The following is a 15,095-nucleotide window of genomic DNA, read 5'->3' as shown; positions in this document are numbered from 1 at the left end:
GGTTGTAACCATTTTCTTATTTAATTATTCCTTCTCAGTACTTGACCATACTATCGAAGCCTATTTTCCTGTAATTGGTGTTGCCTTCAGACTACCTTTCACATATAAATTTCTTATCTTATCCATCCTAGTCCCGTGTCCTAGGCATGTCAATCAATGGACTGCTGCTATAGGCTGATATTGTGTTGATGAATCTTTTTGTAGTCCAAGCTGTAAATACAAAGTGTACGCTTTTAAAGTTAGGTACACACATACCACTCAAAGCAGAGCATAACATGATTATACGGTCTTTGTTCTCACCTCAGTGGGAGACAGAGTGGTGTAAAATGCGACGTTCGTGAAAGTATACACCACGGTGACTAGGGTGCAGGAGATCGCGATCGCTCTTGGCAGGTTCTTCACGGGGTCCTTCAGCTCCTCGATGATGAAGTTCAAGTAGTTCCTGAAAATAATTGATGTTACAATATATTTCCCCTTACAGTCGAATTCGCCATAGCGTATTGACGTGAAATGTAACGCACATAACAACTTTATAGGCAATATAGAGTTATAGAGTTAGTTGGAAAGATCATTCATACAATATATTTCCATGAATAATTAATTTCCAAGACAGAAAAAGGTGCAGAGAAGGAAAATACGAATCCATGTTAACGGGTTACTTCTATACATTTTTACGGTGACCCAGGGCTTCGCGGCGTCACAGTCCCAAATGAAACTAGTTACATGGAAAGATGACAAATTGGTCTATGGACTGGAGTGCAGCATACGGTTTGCTTAATAGTAAACAAATACCGCAAAGTTTACAATCAGCCAAACCAACTTATTATATGAAAATGTAACTGTAAGAAAGATAAAGAGTATGGAACCCACCATCCGTTGTATGCAAACAGTCCAGAGTAGAAGGAGAGAGCTATAGACGTCACATCACTCGTGGTCCCTTCGAACGTGAAGTGCTCCACTTTACCTAAAAAGGAATGAACAATGAGTATAAAGCAAAAATGCGATAGCTCGATAAGAACACTAATAGTCAATGAGCCAGGGACAAATTATTAATAATCTGTCCCGTTTCTTCTGTATACATGATACGCGTGTTTCTGGCACCAGACTATAGATTTACGTCAAGTTTATTTGAAGTAATTAAGAAAATAATGAGTGTATGGACAAAAATATAGTATACCTACTTAAAATGACTGAAAGATATGATATGCTTAAAAGAGACAAACGCATGTTATTCACTATTCTATTCTATTCTCAGCATAGAATAGTTGAGTACATCCTTTTGCAGTAGCACCTACCTAGGTGAGGCAATCTTTGGTACCTAGGTAACTAAATGACATCAGAGATTTAGGCATCAAATTGATATTGATCGTTCCGCAGCCAGATACAGTGAGCTACAGATGTCGACGAGACCAAAAATAGTTTTACTAAGTAATTCTAGTTATTTAAGATATTCCAAAATTGTAGTTGTTCAAGTGTTTCAATTCAACAGATAATTAAGTAGTGTTTATCATTACTTCCCACTTCCTTTTTGATGACGGTAGAAAGTCGTAAAGTCTTGTCACTTTCCTATAGAGCCATGTCAGATCAGTCGTGCTTGCTCCGTTGTTTTCCATAGGTTTTAACACTGATGTGAGTTGACGTACGTCGAATCTCAATACAATTTCTGTGTTATCCGACGGATGTCAAAAGAAATGGAGCACGGCTGAGTAATAAAGCCGCGCTCTTTGATACCAAAATTGTAGGCGTTGCGGTTTCTTGAGATTCAATCATGGAACTAGTAGGTACTCCGTCGTAGTACCTACTAATTCCACGGATTCATTTCAATTTCAACGGACAAATAGTGATAATGACAATACTTTCCAAGATACGACAAAAATAAAATCATTCATTTTCGGACTGGTTCAAACGCTTCGTGCTAAATGATACTCTAACGTGACGTCACGAATTCACGATTGAGTAATATCAGTGAAAAAAGCTATGTTTGTTCAACAGGTGCCTTAATTATTACATTTATGTTGATGTCTTCTTAATAAAAGTTGTTTCAAAATTGTTTTAATAATCATATATTCTTTTTAAATGGACTTTCCAATTCCAACCAATTTTAAAAGTTCGTATCCAGCAACATTGTTACAATCTATGAATTATCACAATGATCTTAGATGTATTTCTTATATATAGAACTAGAACTTACATATTTTGTACAATGTTCTGACCTTGTCATCCTATTGCTCAACATTTCCGTAAGTACTATCACTCGACTCAAACACTTCAATCCGTCTATCCTTTCACAGGCTTATAATACGAGTCTGTAGATTGGCAATCATCTAATAAGACGGCTTGTCCGTCCGTCTGCCGCCGACGCCATCCTAAGGAAGTCTTTTGAATATCACACTCGCCAAATTGATTTAGTACTCGAATTGTGTGATCTGAGTTTATGGTTAAATCGAATGGTAGGCATACCTACCGGGCATACCCATCGTAATAATTAGTTACTTAGTATAATAACTAAATGAATGCCCACAATTTTATTTATTTGAATCATGGCTAAGTACTCTCAAACAAACAAAAAAACTAAATCAAGATCTATAAATTTATGAAATCCACAAACAAATTAAGATTTCTCTTCGATTTCTGTAGTCTTTTAGTGTTTGTCGTGTGCCATAAAATTATTTTTAATTATTTAAATAATTAATATTATTATATTATATTATGTTAATATTGGCTCCACACTATCGTTGTGGAGCCAATATTAACATAATATCGCTCTGGGCCTTCGTTGCATCAAAATTGAATTATCCTATAAATGAGGAAGTTTGTGATTAAGTATGTTTGTATGTATGTGTGTATGTGTACGAGCAATGCACCGTACATTTATGCTAAGTCAGCGATTGCACCTATTTCAGTCTCCGTCATCCTAGTTCAGTTACAAATTCTATCAATACAGATAGTTCTATCAATTTACAAAGTGACTTTCATTTAATCAAAACTTCTGTTACGAATCCAAACCGTACAGTACCTATGTTTGTTGCTCTTTCACGCAAAATCTACTGGACGACGATTGGTATGTGGTATACGGGTAGAATATAATCTGGAATTACAATATACTTTGTTTGTCATTGCCATTGTCACACGTGAGCCAAGCCCCGGGGCGCAGCTAATGTTGCAAAGTATCACATCGAATTAATTACCTACTGTCAAACTAGTTGAAAAAATATTTTCTAACTGTAGATACCTATCATTTGAAGGCTTAGAAGCCTAAAAAGAAAATCTAGCGATGTAGCATCCTTAAAATGCTTACAAAACTTCAAATTGATATCGACAGAGCGGGAAATCAATTACTAGATGTCGATAACGGATTCAATAACTGACGGATATCCAGAATTCCCGAGTTGTATTGTAATACGAGTGACGCGAATCGTAAGTCAATTCGCGCGGGAAATAGTCTCCAATGGCTAATGTCGGTTGTTTGTCTTGCTTCGTTTGTAATCTCTACTGCAGTGGAGAGTAGCTATGCGCACCAACATATGGCCTAGTTATATATTGCAAAACAAACATAACTAAAATCTTTGGACAAGGTAATAGGGTGCCACATCTATTGTACAAAAGTTTGTTGTTTTCGAGAAAATCAAATTATAATCTACTAGATGTTGGTCGGGGCTTCGCTGCCGTGGAAATTTTGAGATAAAATGTAGCCTATAATAATCTTGGATAATGTACTTTTCTAATGGTGAAAGAATTTTTGAAATCGGTTCAGTAGTTCCGGAGATTATCCGCCTCAAACATACAAACTCACAAAGTCACAAACTTACAAACGCTTGCCTCCTTATAATAATAGTATAGATTTTTTCTAAGATAAAATATTGAGTTTTTTTTTTCCTAGGGTAACATTGGCAAATGATACCAAATACATATAACTTTCATCACTACATAAACCAAGTCGCTTCCTATCCGCTGTCTATCCCTATGTATGCTTAGATCTTTAAAACTACGCAACGGATTTTGTAGCGGGTTTTTTTAAATAGATAAGAGTGATTTCAGAGACAGGTTTATATATAATGTAACATGCATAATATTGCACCCGTGGGGAGTCGGGGCTGGTCGATAGTTAGCTTTATAAAAAGGGTAAAGTCAGTATGTAGGTATTTATAAAAAAAACTATGACAAAGAAGGTCCAGGGAGATTTCGGTGAAAATCAATTATTATATTATATATTTACGGTTTCAGTTTTTTTTTCTTTTCTTGTAATTTGGTACCTAAGTAGGTAGGTATATATCTATCTGATAAGTTAAGTAAACCATTATGTCCATTACTTTTCCATCAGCCATTTTCATGTGATATCAAGAAAAAAGAAAAGAAACATTTAAGTATTTGATACCTACTGGCTGTGCCCGCAACTATTTCTTTGGAAGACATAATTGACTAGTCTGATTTTAAAATATATTTCTTGATACAAAATAGTATATACCAAGTATAGTTATTTTTTTGATTTATAAAACTGTTAAAGACAAAAACGAAATACCGAAGCTCATAAAACCGACAGAGGTACAAAATAAACATATGAACATGAATTTTTACAGCGCGCACGCATTCAATAAAATTGTTCTGCACTTGTGCAAACTAAACCTGTACAGAAGGTTAGGACATTGTCAACCCAAGGTTGCGAGTGTCACGTAGTATATCTTTATATATTTACTAGCTCTTGACCGCAGCTTCGCCCGCGTATATCCCACGGAAGCAGTTATTTTTCCGGGTTGAAAAGTACCATATGTCCTTCTCTGTACTTAAATAAATAAATATATATATAAGGACAAATCACACAGATTGAACTAGCCCCAAAGTAAGTTCGAGACTTGTGTTATGAGATACTAACTCAAGGATACTATATTTTATAACAAATACATATATAGATCAACATCCAAGACCCGAGCCAATCAGAAAAAGATCATGATCCGATCGGGGATCGAACCCGGGACCTTTCGGTTCAGAGGCAAGCACTACCACTGCGCCACCGAGGTCGTCAATATATAAGATTTCAAGAAGATCCGTCGAGTAGATAGAGCTTGAAGAGATAATAAACAAACTTACTTTCGCATTCATAATATTAGTTAGGTCTAGTATTATAATAAAAAAATATTACAGTTTTATCAATAACAGTAAGTAAGTACTTAATCAAAGAGACTTTCTCCCATCGCCGCATGATCCCAGTTGCTTTCGGGACTGTGACTCCACGAAGCTTACGGGGGCAACGTATAAAAATATAATCTTTAAATTTGGTACAATCGGCCGCCATCCAGACGTCATCCTCATCGGGAATACTATTGTTGTCTATCAGCTGTAAAGTTAGTCCTTTGTCGCCCTGTATATCTACATCCGCGGGAGTAATGGTCCTATTCTAGGGCGGAAGCACACACATAATCCTCACCTCTGCTTAACTGGTAGATACCCGCAGCTATGATAATGAACAGGGCGAGCAACTTGGCGTACGTGAACCAGTCCTGCACCATGGTGGCCGCGCGGACGGACCAGCAGTTCACGAAAGTTAACAGCACTGGAACACATTTTTTTAAGAAAATGTCATCTTTGGCACAAGCTTTTATTGTCGTCAGAGAGATCTTATGACATTTAACGTCTGACAAAAAACCCATGTTCGTGCTGTAAACGGTCGAGGATTTCCCTTGTTTAGAGCCTATCCGGGCTGCACCATCAGGTCATGTTTATCATAATAATGCATTGTCATGGAAACTGAAGGGACGTGGGAAATTTCAACTCTGTAGGTCAACTGGAAGTGAAATATAACTTGCAAGATTGGATTACAGGCAGAGAACGTGACAGGTGAAACTAAAACTTGTGAAATACTACGTAAAGTTATTTTTAGTGTCACTGGAGTCGTGAATCCAACCTTCCTTCGTGAAACTAGCTCTGATTATATAGTACCTAAACTAAATAGCGCAAAGTTGAAGTGGTCCAGTGGTTATGATCGACAGGTCCCCAGTTCGAATCCTACTCGTGCCCCATGAGATTGTATACCAATCTGACTCAAATATAGTACCTAGTTTTCTTAGACCACCATTTGCTTCCATTAAAGGAAAACATCGTGAGGTAACCTGCACCCTTAACAGTTCAATAGTGAATGCGATAACTTGTCACTAATAGATAATAAAATGATGGACTTACATATACAGCAGGCAGCCAGCAAACGAGTCGCATCTTCAGGAGGATCGCACTCCGGGAACAAAGGCTTCAGGACGTACACACTGAACGTCAGAGCCACGATAGCCTGAGAAGCAATTATAAATTTTAATACTGAAACAGGTCAATTCAGACAGGCCATTATGATGAAAGACGTGGAAAAAGACAGAATATCTAAAAGGGGGAGACCTGTATATCTGTTTTTAAGATTGTTTAACACCTAGTGCAGACACCAAGGTGGCTACTATTAAACGTAACACGTCATTGCGTCCACAAGTTCTCTCTTTTTTTGCACGATGCGTACACGATAAGGGAACTTTTCCCTTGTTGTCGTTAGTAACGTGCTACGTGTATGCATGTTTCGTGGTATTAAAATATATGTACTTATCCCTAGTTAGATCAGATGATTATAATTTTTTTGAGAAGCAGAATTAAGCTAGATCCATAACAGCGAGGGTAGAAATATCAATAGGGTTATGTGGAACAGGGGTTTAAAGTAAGATTAACTTAGATTTGAACCTTTAATTTTATTAATTACATTTTAACAGTTAGTAGATATCTATTTATTATATTAGCTAAGGTCAAATTGCGTCCTTGTTTGAATAAGATTATTTAATCGAAACCAAACATAAACTTGGCATGTTTAGATAACCCTAAATAATATGCACCTATAAACAAGTAATCTACATTGAAATGTAAATTCTTTTAAACCCTTACATACTCAATTCAGATGGAATCAATATTCAATTTAGTTAGAATGGATGTCAATAAGATCTAAATAAATCCAGTTTGCTGCTGGATGTCAATAAGGCCACATCGGAAAACGATAAATTGTTACAAATTGTCCATTTAGATCCAGTGCTTACTCTTCGTTTCAAAGACAGGTTTCAATTTCCCCGCCTCCGTCCTCTAAGATGCCGGTTAAGACTATGAAACGAAAGCTCCTACGACTGTGAACCTACGTTCGAATGCAACTCGTATCAAAAAAGTTTGTATCCAATTTGATGTAAGTAGTTTTAATAAATAAATAAAAAATAAATATATTAGGACAAATCACACAAATTGAGCTAGCCCCAAAGTAAGTTCGAGACTTATGTTATAGGATACTAACTCAACGATACTATATTTTATAACAAATACATATATAGATAAACATCCAATCAATCCGGGCCAATCAGACAAAGATCATTTTCCATCACGACCCGACCGGGGATCGAACCCGGGACCTCTCGGTTCAGTGGCAAGAACTTTACCACTGCGCCACCGAGGTCGTCAATAGTAGACCACTACTTTACCGGTGAAGAAAAATATCGCGTGGCAACCTGTAGTCTAGTTGAAGTGTGAAATGGAGAAGGCAATTGCAAATCACCCGATTAATATTGCGCACAACCTTCAGTTATGAGGAATACGACTATAAGAAGAATACTGACCTCTGAAATAATGTACTACTTTGTTTTTTTTTGTTTTTTATAAAATATGCCACCCCCTAAACCTTGCTGCCCAGGCGTCAACAGTAAAGTAAGTAAATCCAACACAGATTTCAAATACTATAACTGATAAACATGTAATGTTGTTTGTTTCTTTATCTGAAATCGATAAATCTAACACGATTTATACATATCTGTGTGAAAGCTCTTTGTATTGTCAACAATCATTATTTTTATAGGTTGGCAATCATTATTATGTAGGTATCTGAATTCATATGAACACATATCACTTCAAGACATAAAGTAAAGAAACAAGAAAGTAAAGTGACGTCATGCCCGTCACACGTTGGGCGCCAATAAATTAGTGATGTGCCATTTGAAACCGATGAATACAAAACACGGCCAATAAAACAGTTTGATTCTTGTTACGCGTCATCTTCATTGATTTTATTTTACCTTGTGTGTAAATAATACATTTTGTAGGACAATAGGTGCGCTATAAATAATTATATTGACTAAAGGAGTGTTATACAATATACAAAGGTTTAAGTATTAAATTATCTACAGTAAAACCAACTGGGCGACGTGGTAATTTTAAAATGCTAGGAAAATAGTTTTCTGGATAAATTTATAATTCCTAAAACATTGAAACGATGAATTCACGAAATACCTACTAATTTCTAAATTACAAAAACGTCTTCAAGCTGGTGATGAACTTGAAGTGAAAGTTAACGTTTTCGGACATTTTTGTGGACCTGTTTGTTGTCCAATAAAAGTTCAAAATAATTTGTATTCTAACTTTATTTAGTACTTGCACGCACAACTTAAAAAAATATCATTAGGTGGTATTTATGCTATTAGGCATTCTCTACCAGTCAAAACTGAAGATCAAATAGAAAATGACAATTAAAATGGGTGGTGCTGTAGAATAAACTAGAACACCAATGGATCAGTCACACATAGACAGCAGCGTTATAATCGAGTAGGCATTATCGAATAAGTACGTACTTCGTATGGAGTACCTCCTAATTCCATGGTATCTATTTGTTTTAGACAAAGTCCCGTGTCACGTTGGGCGCCACCCAATAATCCTCAACATCAATGTAGCGACTTTAATCTGTCTATCTTAATGTACTTAACCTCTTTATTCACTGAACTTGTCTATCCTACGCAAATGAGATTAGTATCGACTCAATTTAAATACATCCGTTATATGGGTAGGTACACACAATGAATGAATAAATTAATAAGTTGTAATCAAATATACTCAAATTTGTCACAAAATATACTAACAATTTCAGAAAAGTTAATAAAATTAATTCCTTTTTATCTACGGTATATGTCTGATAGGACATAGTTTTGAAGGAATATTATGTACCTTTGATGTGAAAAGTCGACTTCAAAGCTGAAAAGGTCATAGAGGTCAATCACCCCTGGAATTAGGAAGGTCAGTCCAAACTAGATCAATATCTATAAATGTTAGCTATAGGGGATAATTAGATTGGTGTCTATTAAATATGATGCCATAAGAAATAGATGAAACCTTTCCAATATAGGTGAATGACATTGGTGTTCTTAGGCATGAGGCATAAAATTTAAACGCTCATTACATTTTAGGTTAAATGCTCAGGTTAAATGAAGATATTCCACTACCAGCTCTTTATTAGCAACTCTCAGTATAGTACAATTTCTGTTTATCACTTTCTTGTTTGCTCAAACGCGTAAAATAAAATCTCACACAAAAAGAAACTGTAAAGCGAAATCTTAACCGACTTACAATACAAGTGGCCAGTAATGCCATGCCTAAGTATATCCATGAATAATGGATTTAGAATATTTTGTTAATCTCCTCGTAATCGAAGTGAAAAAGAGAGTATAGTTATAAGTCGATATTTCACGTTCGGAGTATCTACCCAACCTCGCCTAAGACTCAGATGGATAAACTCTTCACTCACAAAATGATTCCGTTTACGATTTTGATAATGCACGGTTACTGGTATCAAACACAAAGCTAATTGGGTACATCAAATAAGTAACTTTTATTATTATACGACTATTCGTGATTCGTAGTTTTTTGTCCATATGAAAAACAATCTAACATCTGCAACGCCTAACAATTCTATAGCCAAGCAACACGAGACAGTACAGTAGCGTTATGTAGCGGAATCGAACATAAGAGTTAACGTTTCAAAACAGCATTCATACAAAAAAAAGAGGTTTTTTTTATTTATTATTTTAGACAACTAGACAGAAGACATTTAGACAAAAGTCGTAGAACAAAATATGTTAGTCTCTATGTAACTTATGCGCCTTTTGAAGGTTATGCGTTAGATACCATCATCAACAACCAATAACTGAGACACTAGTGGGGCCTAGTCTATTATGTGACAGTAAATCTCACCTGCGAGCAAGGCCTGACGATCATACACTCAATCCAGAGTCTGATGAAGGCAGCGAAGGGACCGAAGGTCTCCATGATATACGCGTAGTCAGCGCCACTCAGACGGATCATCGTGCCAAGTTCTGCATAACAATATGCGCCTATCTGTGAACAAATTGTAGATTGTACATATGCCACGTTTTTTCAGCACCATTTCCTCCCGTGGATATCGTACGAGGCGACCAGACAGGGCCTACAAACAAGTAGTATGTTACAACTAACGTCCACACACTCTGTTTCTCATATCGTGTACAACAAGACAAAGTATGGGCGCAATGATGTGCTACTTGTTTCACGTTTCGAGAGACGTGGTCCAGGAGACTCGTATCAGGTAAAAGCCTTGACAGCTTGTAAATAGTCAACAATAGTTATACATGCATACACCTACAGTTTCTTTACAAGCGAAAAGTAAAAAAGCTTTTGTCATCTGATCACACTCACTAGAAATTAGGGCATAGGTAGTATTCTTCATGAGTACAATATTGAGAGGATATTTTAGTAAAATACTCAATTCTTCAAACCGAGTTGTTTGCAGACTAAGTTTGGAATGAGCTTCTCATCACGTCCATCTGTTTCCAGAAAACATATTTTATTTTCTGAGTAACTACCTATTAAAATGTTTATTGTGCAGTAAACCTTAACTGTTATTGGTTTTGTAAAATAAGTGTTGGTAACTCAATCGTTCTTTGTCTTCCACAGCTTAGGTTTGTAACCTAATGATAAACTTTTTAAGCACATAATTTGCCTCTTCATGAATAAATAGATTCATTTAGAAAACACTTAGTATGACTATCTATGTCCTATAATAAATATAACGATGAAAAGTAAAGCCAGTAAATTGGACTCCCTAAGGAGAACTTTTTAATGCCAGGATAATTAGCCTACTGTTTGGAGAAATATAATAACTTGCAAAGATGAGATGAAATTCATTATTTATATTGGCGTATAAATAATGAATTTCATCAGTGTTGGCGTCAAGTATGATAAGGGTAGCCTGACACACTTCATTATGGATTCTAAAGACCAATGCGAAGCGAAGATGAAAGAGTGAGTGAACGGACCTTGGACTCTTTAGACTCTTTATGGCTGATGAAATAATCGGAAATATGCTCAAATAATAGAGAATAGAGACGAAGTCCTGGCAGAAGGTGCAAGTCAAAAAGTTCTTGAATCATACTCTGAAACATATCTTTACGACATCGCTTGATGTCGTAAAGATTGCAGGACATACCGAATACCGTGTGAATTAGAAAAGAGAATGTAAGAAAACCTAATGGCTGAGGAAGAAGATAAGCACTCAAATGAAAGAGACTGAAAATTTAACGAAGTTCATGCAAGAAAGCAAACAATAACATACCATACTGAAGACCCCAGAGGCGACCCAAACTAGCAAGCTAGCGTTCACGGATCCAGTGTACTTGAGCACGCCGGTTGGAGACACGAAGATGCCGCTGCCGATGATGGAGCCCACGATAACCGTGATGCCGTTCAGCAGAGACATCTTGGCTTCGAGCGCCCCGCTCTCTTTGCCCTCGCCCTCAGCTTCTTCCGTTTTTAGGGCTTCGTTATCGCATTCTTCTCCTTTGGGCGACCTGCGGAGGAAATTAAAATATTTATTGTCCGTTCTATGAATGTGATAAGTTATTTACGCCTTTTGCTTACGTGACGCCTAATGTTTAAAAGCATTGACATCTTCGTTTTGAGATTCATTATCTCATAATTACAGTCTGTCAAGAAAGTGAAGATGATAAATGAGTGCGCTGTCTCTTGTTGACTGGGAACACTGGGTGTTTACCAATCAATCTTGACCATTATAATGCAATGGCAAAAATATAGTTCGTTTAGAAATTCGTAATTTAATAAACTATGAATATAAAACATAAACTATTTAGATTACATTTAAATAATATTTGCCAGTACAAAACGTTCGCGTATACAAATAGCACCGGTCCTAATACACGTCCTTGGGGCACCCCTCATCCAAAACCAGTTGCTTTGTACAGAGCAGACAATATCGCGAATTTTGTGTGAAATGAGAGCAGTTGGTCCCAACGATTTCTTTCATAATAGGCTTCCTTTAGTAACAGCAGAGTATATTGTTATATAGCTCAATAACGACTCACAGTCTTTGAAAGCGTATTTATTTATTTACAAGCTTTCCTCAAGAAATTTCCTATTCAATAGTGAAAACCGCGTCGAAATCGATAGCATGTCCAGTCCACAGATATTTATAATGTTAAAAAATAAAGGAATACCTCCTCAAAAGAAGACTGAAAGAAAATAAAGTTTATTAATTGCATTTTTTTGCTACTTTATATATGCACTCATACAGTAGTTTGTAGCTTTGGTAAACATCATTTAATTTAGAATATGACGTGAAAAAGTGCCTGTGAAGGCCTAATTTCTGAATAAATGATTTGATTTTGATTTACATAAAATGTATTTATTTTATCTTTTATGTGCAGAATTAAAAATTCCCTCGTTAAATGCCGAGACTAATCCCTTGTGCGAAAAAGCAGACAGTCCTATTGTACCCACCTAGTTATGTTTTATTAGTTTCAAACTTGATAAATCTAATTGGATTTAACTTGTACATAATATAACTTAATAAAATTCGCGACGAATTGAGCGTTGCCTTTTCAATGCATTCGGATAAAAATTGGAAGTAAGAAAGAACTACTTTGTAGTGTCGACTCTTTCTTTCTTATAATGTAAACTAGCGACCCATCCGATTTCACTCACGTATAACCATAATAAATTATACTTACACCTTAACCTTCCTCAGGAATCGCAATATCTGTTGGAGAAGTCCGTAAAATCTCAATGAAGTTTTTGAGTTTATCGCGTTCATACAGACCGACGCGACAGGTGCCTCTTTATAAAATGTAAATAGATAGCGTTCATTTGGCTAACAGTTTTTAAACCAAAAACATCATTGTCTTGTAATGTCTTGTCTTTAATTAGTGACAATAAGACACAAATATTGCTATCATCCCTGCCAATAATACATAGTATGGCGCCGGGTGACTGCAGTCAAGATAATGTGTAACTCGGTCAGGTCATACTTTCTTTCCACGATATCTGTGATATGACAGGTGGTACCTACTATACGTGTATATGTAAATAAATTTATTTTATTGATTTCAAAGAGATTTTATTACGTTCAAAGCGTGACTAAAAATATATATCCGGTGCAAAAAAATCATCGCGTAGTGGTTCACTACCAGGGTTCGATTCCCAGCGCTAATAAATATTTGTACATGTATGCGAATCTTACTATTAAAATTTGTCTACAGTCGATACAAGCGATACAAGCTTAGTGTAGGCGGACCGTTGTCTATTTATAAAACACCGTAATGTAAATTTTTTTTATAAATAAACAAAGAAAAATATGTTTTTATTCTCTTCCGTGATCAATTCATTGACATTTTTGAAACCTAATTTATGTACTTTCACGACAAGCAATATCGTTCGTAGTAAAACCAGTCGGCGGCCGTGTCCTTCACTTCACAAATTTACCAGAAACAGTAATCTTTTTAGTTACGAATAAGTAAATAACTTCCTTATAAATCTGTGTCGTAGAATGGAGTTTGTTCTTGTTAATTTTTTTAGGCTTCCGCACTTCTAAAGGTGAAAAAACCCTTGCAGGTTCACTCCATTTGTCCCTCTGTCTGTCCGTTTGTTAAGACGCTTTTTCTCAAAAATATGTAGAGATGAAATTTGCATTAAATTTATATTGAAATACTCTACGGTCTCTTTTAGCTGTGAAAGAATAAAAAAGGCAACGCACTCAAAGATGACCATTTGTGTCGCATATTTTAATACCTATTTCGGGAATTATATCAAAACCTATAAGTTAAGTAGGTACCTATACATCCCGTTGACCAAGAATCATGAAAATTTGACTAAAAGAAAGTAGATTTTTTCCTTTATATGTATACACACATAATAAAAAATCTAAGTAAACAATAAAAGTGAATTATACATGTTTTTTTGCATTCACCCTTAAATGTAGCTAGTTAGGTAGGTACATTTTGGTGAAGCACGGGTCCGGACTCTGAATATCGTAGAATTACATCTATGTATTTTGTTTGAGTGAAAAAATAGCCTTCGACATGTATAAAAGAAATGAAAGATCATGAATAAAAGCAATTATTTGCTGTCTACGTCGAGTCATGTCAACTTTTCTTTCTTCGCCCACGTTACACATCGCCTACTCCAGGCGTCCACCCACAGAAGCTGAAAGCTTAAAGCCATAAATAAAATGTCAACGACTTTCAATTCTCAAATTAATTTTATTTTACTTTACATTGCCTCAATCTCATATTTGTTACGTCTGAGTCAAAATAAAAAATATCGTTTCATTATACAAATTGATAGAACCTGATTGCCGCTTTGTTTGAAGGGTTTTTGACATTTGACACCTACTTAGGTATATACTTTTAAAAAATACTTTTATTTGGTAAACCGCGTTTTGTTTCGATCTCCTTTTTTGAATCTGTCAATCGATCATCGATATAATACACTACAACTGGACAACACTACCATAAGCCACCCTATCACATGCCCAACTAAACGACCTTGAGCCAAATAGGGCGCGGTAAGGGTCAGATTGCGGTGTATGTTTGTTCGTGCCCTCGTTACTCTGATAGTTTCGAACTGAGCTGAGAGTGGTAAGGGTCATCAATCATGAAATCTTGTCTATACGACTTTTTGAATTTTATTACCTGCTACAAAATCAAGGGACAACGAAATGACGGTTTTCTTGTTTTACCTTTAGAGGTACGGAACGGAAAAAAAATTATTTAAACATTTTGCATGTAAGTTATAAACATCGTAACTCAAAAATATACATTTTCTATAGAAAATGTTCACTGTAAAATGACTGAAAACTGGTTATGCTAATTTTAGCATGCAGACAGATATGACAAACCTTTATCAGTCCATGCAGATGAAACTGCGAGCACCAATTTTGCAGTGGGCGAAATGAAATCAATCTATTTTTAGCGCCGCGTCGCTATTTAAATTATGCACAGGCC

At 35.9% G+C, this 15,095-nt stretch overlaps 1 protein-coding gene across 1 annotated transcript in view; it reads right to left on the bottom strand.

Moving 5' to 3' along the window:
* Nucleotides 1–15,095, bottom strand: part of LOC128680624 (uncharacterized protein) — a 29,054-nt gene that overhangs the window by 10,405 nt on the left and 3,554 nt on the right. Inside the window, exons 2-7 of the mRNA XM_053763898.2 lie at nt 11,414–11,648; nt 10,018–10,161; nt 6,175–6,277; nt 5,423–5,548; nt 871–964; nt 301–442 (exon numbers count right to left, since the gene is read on the bottom strand). Coding sequence (XP_053619873.1) covers nt 301–442; nt 871–964; nt 5,423–5,548; nt 6,175–6,277; nt 10,018–10,161; nt 11,414–11,648 — 844 coding nt within the window. The remainder of the gene's footprint in view (nt 1–300; nt 443–870; nt 965–5,422; nt 5,549–6,174; nt 6,278–10,017; nt 10,162–11,413; nt 11,649–15,095) is intronic.

The sequence above is a fragment of the Plodia interpunctella genome, chromosome 24, assembly GCF_027563975.2.
Source record: "Plodia interpunctella isolate USDA-ARS_2022_Savannah chromosome 24, ilPloInte3.2, whole genome shotgun sequence".
Taxonomy (NCBI): Eukaryota; Metazoa; Arthropoda; class Insecta; order Lepidoptera; family Pyralidae; genus Plodia; species Plodia interpunctella.
The sequence above is the reverse complement of the archived record's forward strand: the minus strand, read 5'-3'. Positions and strand labels throughout refer to the sequence as shown.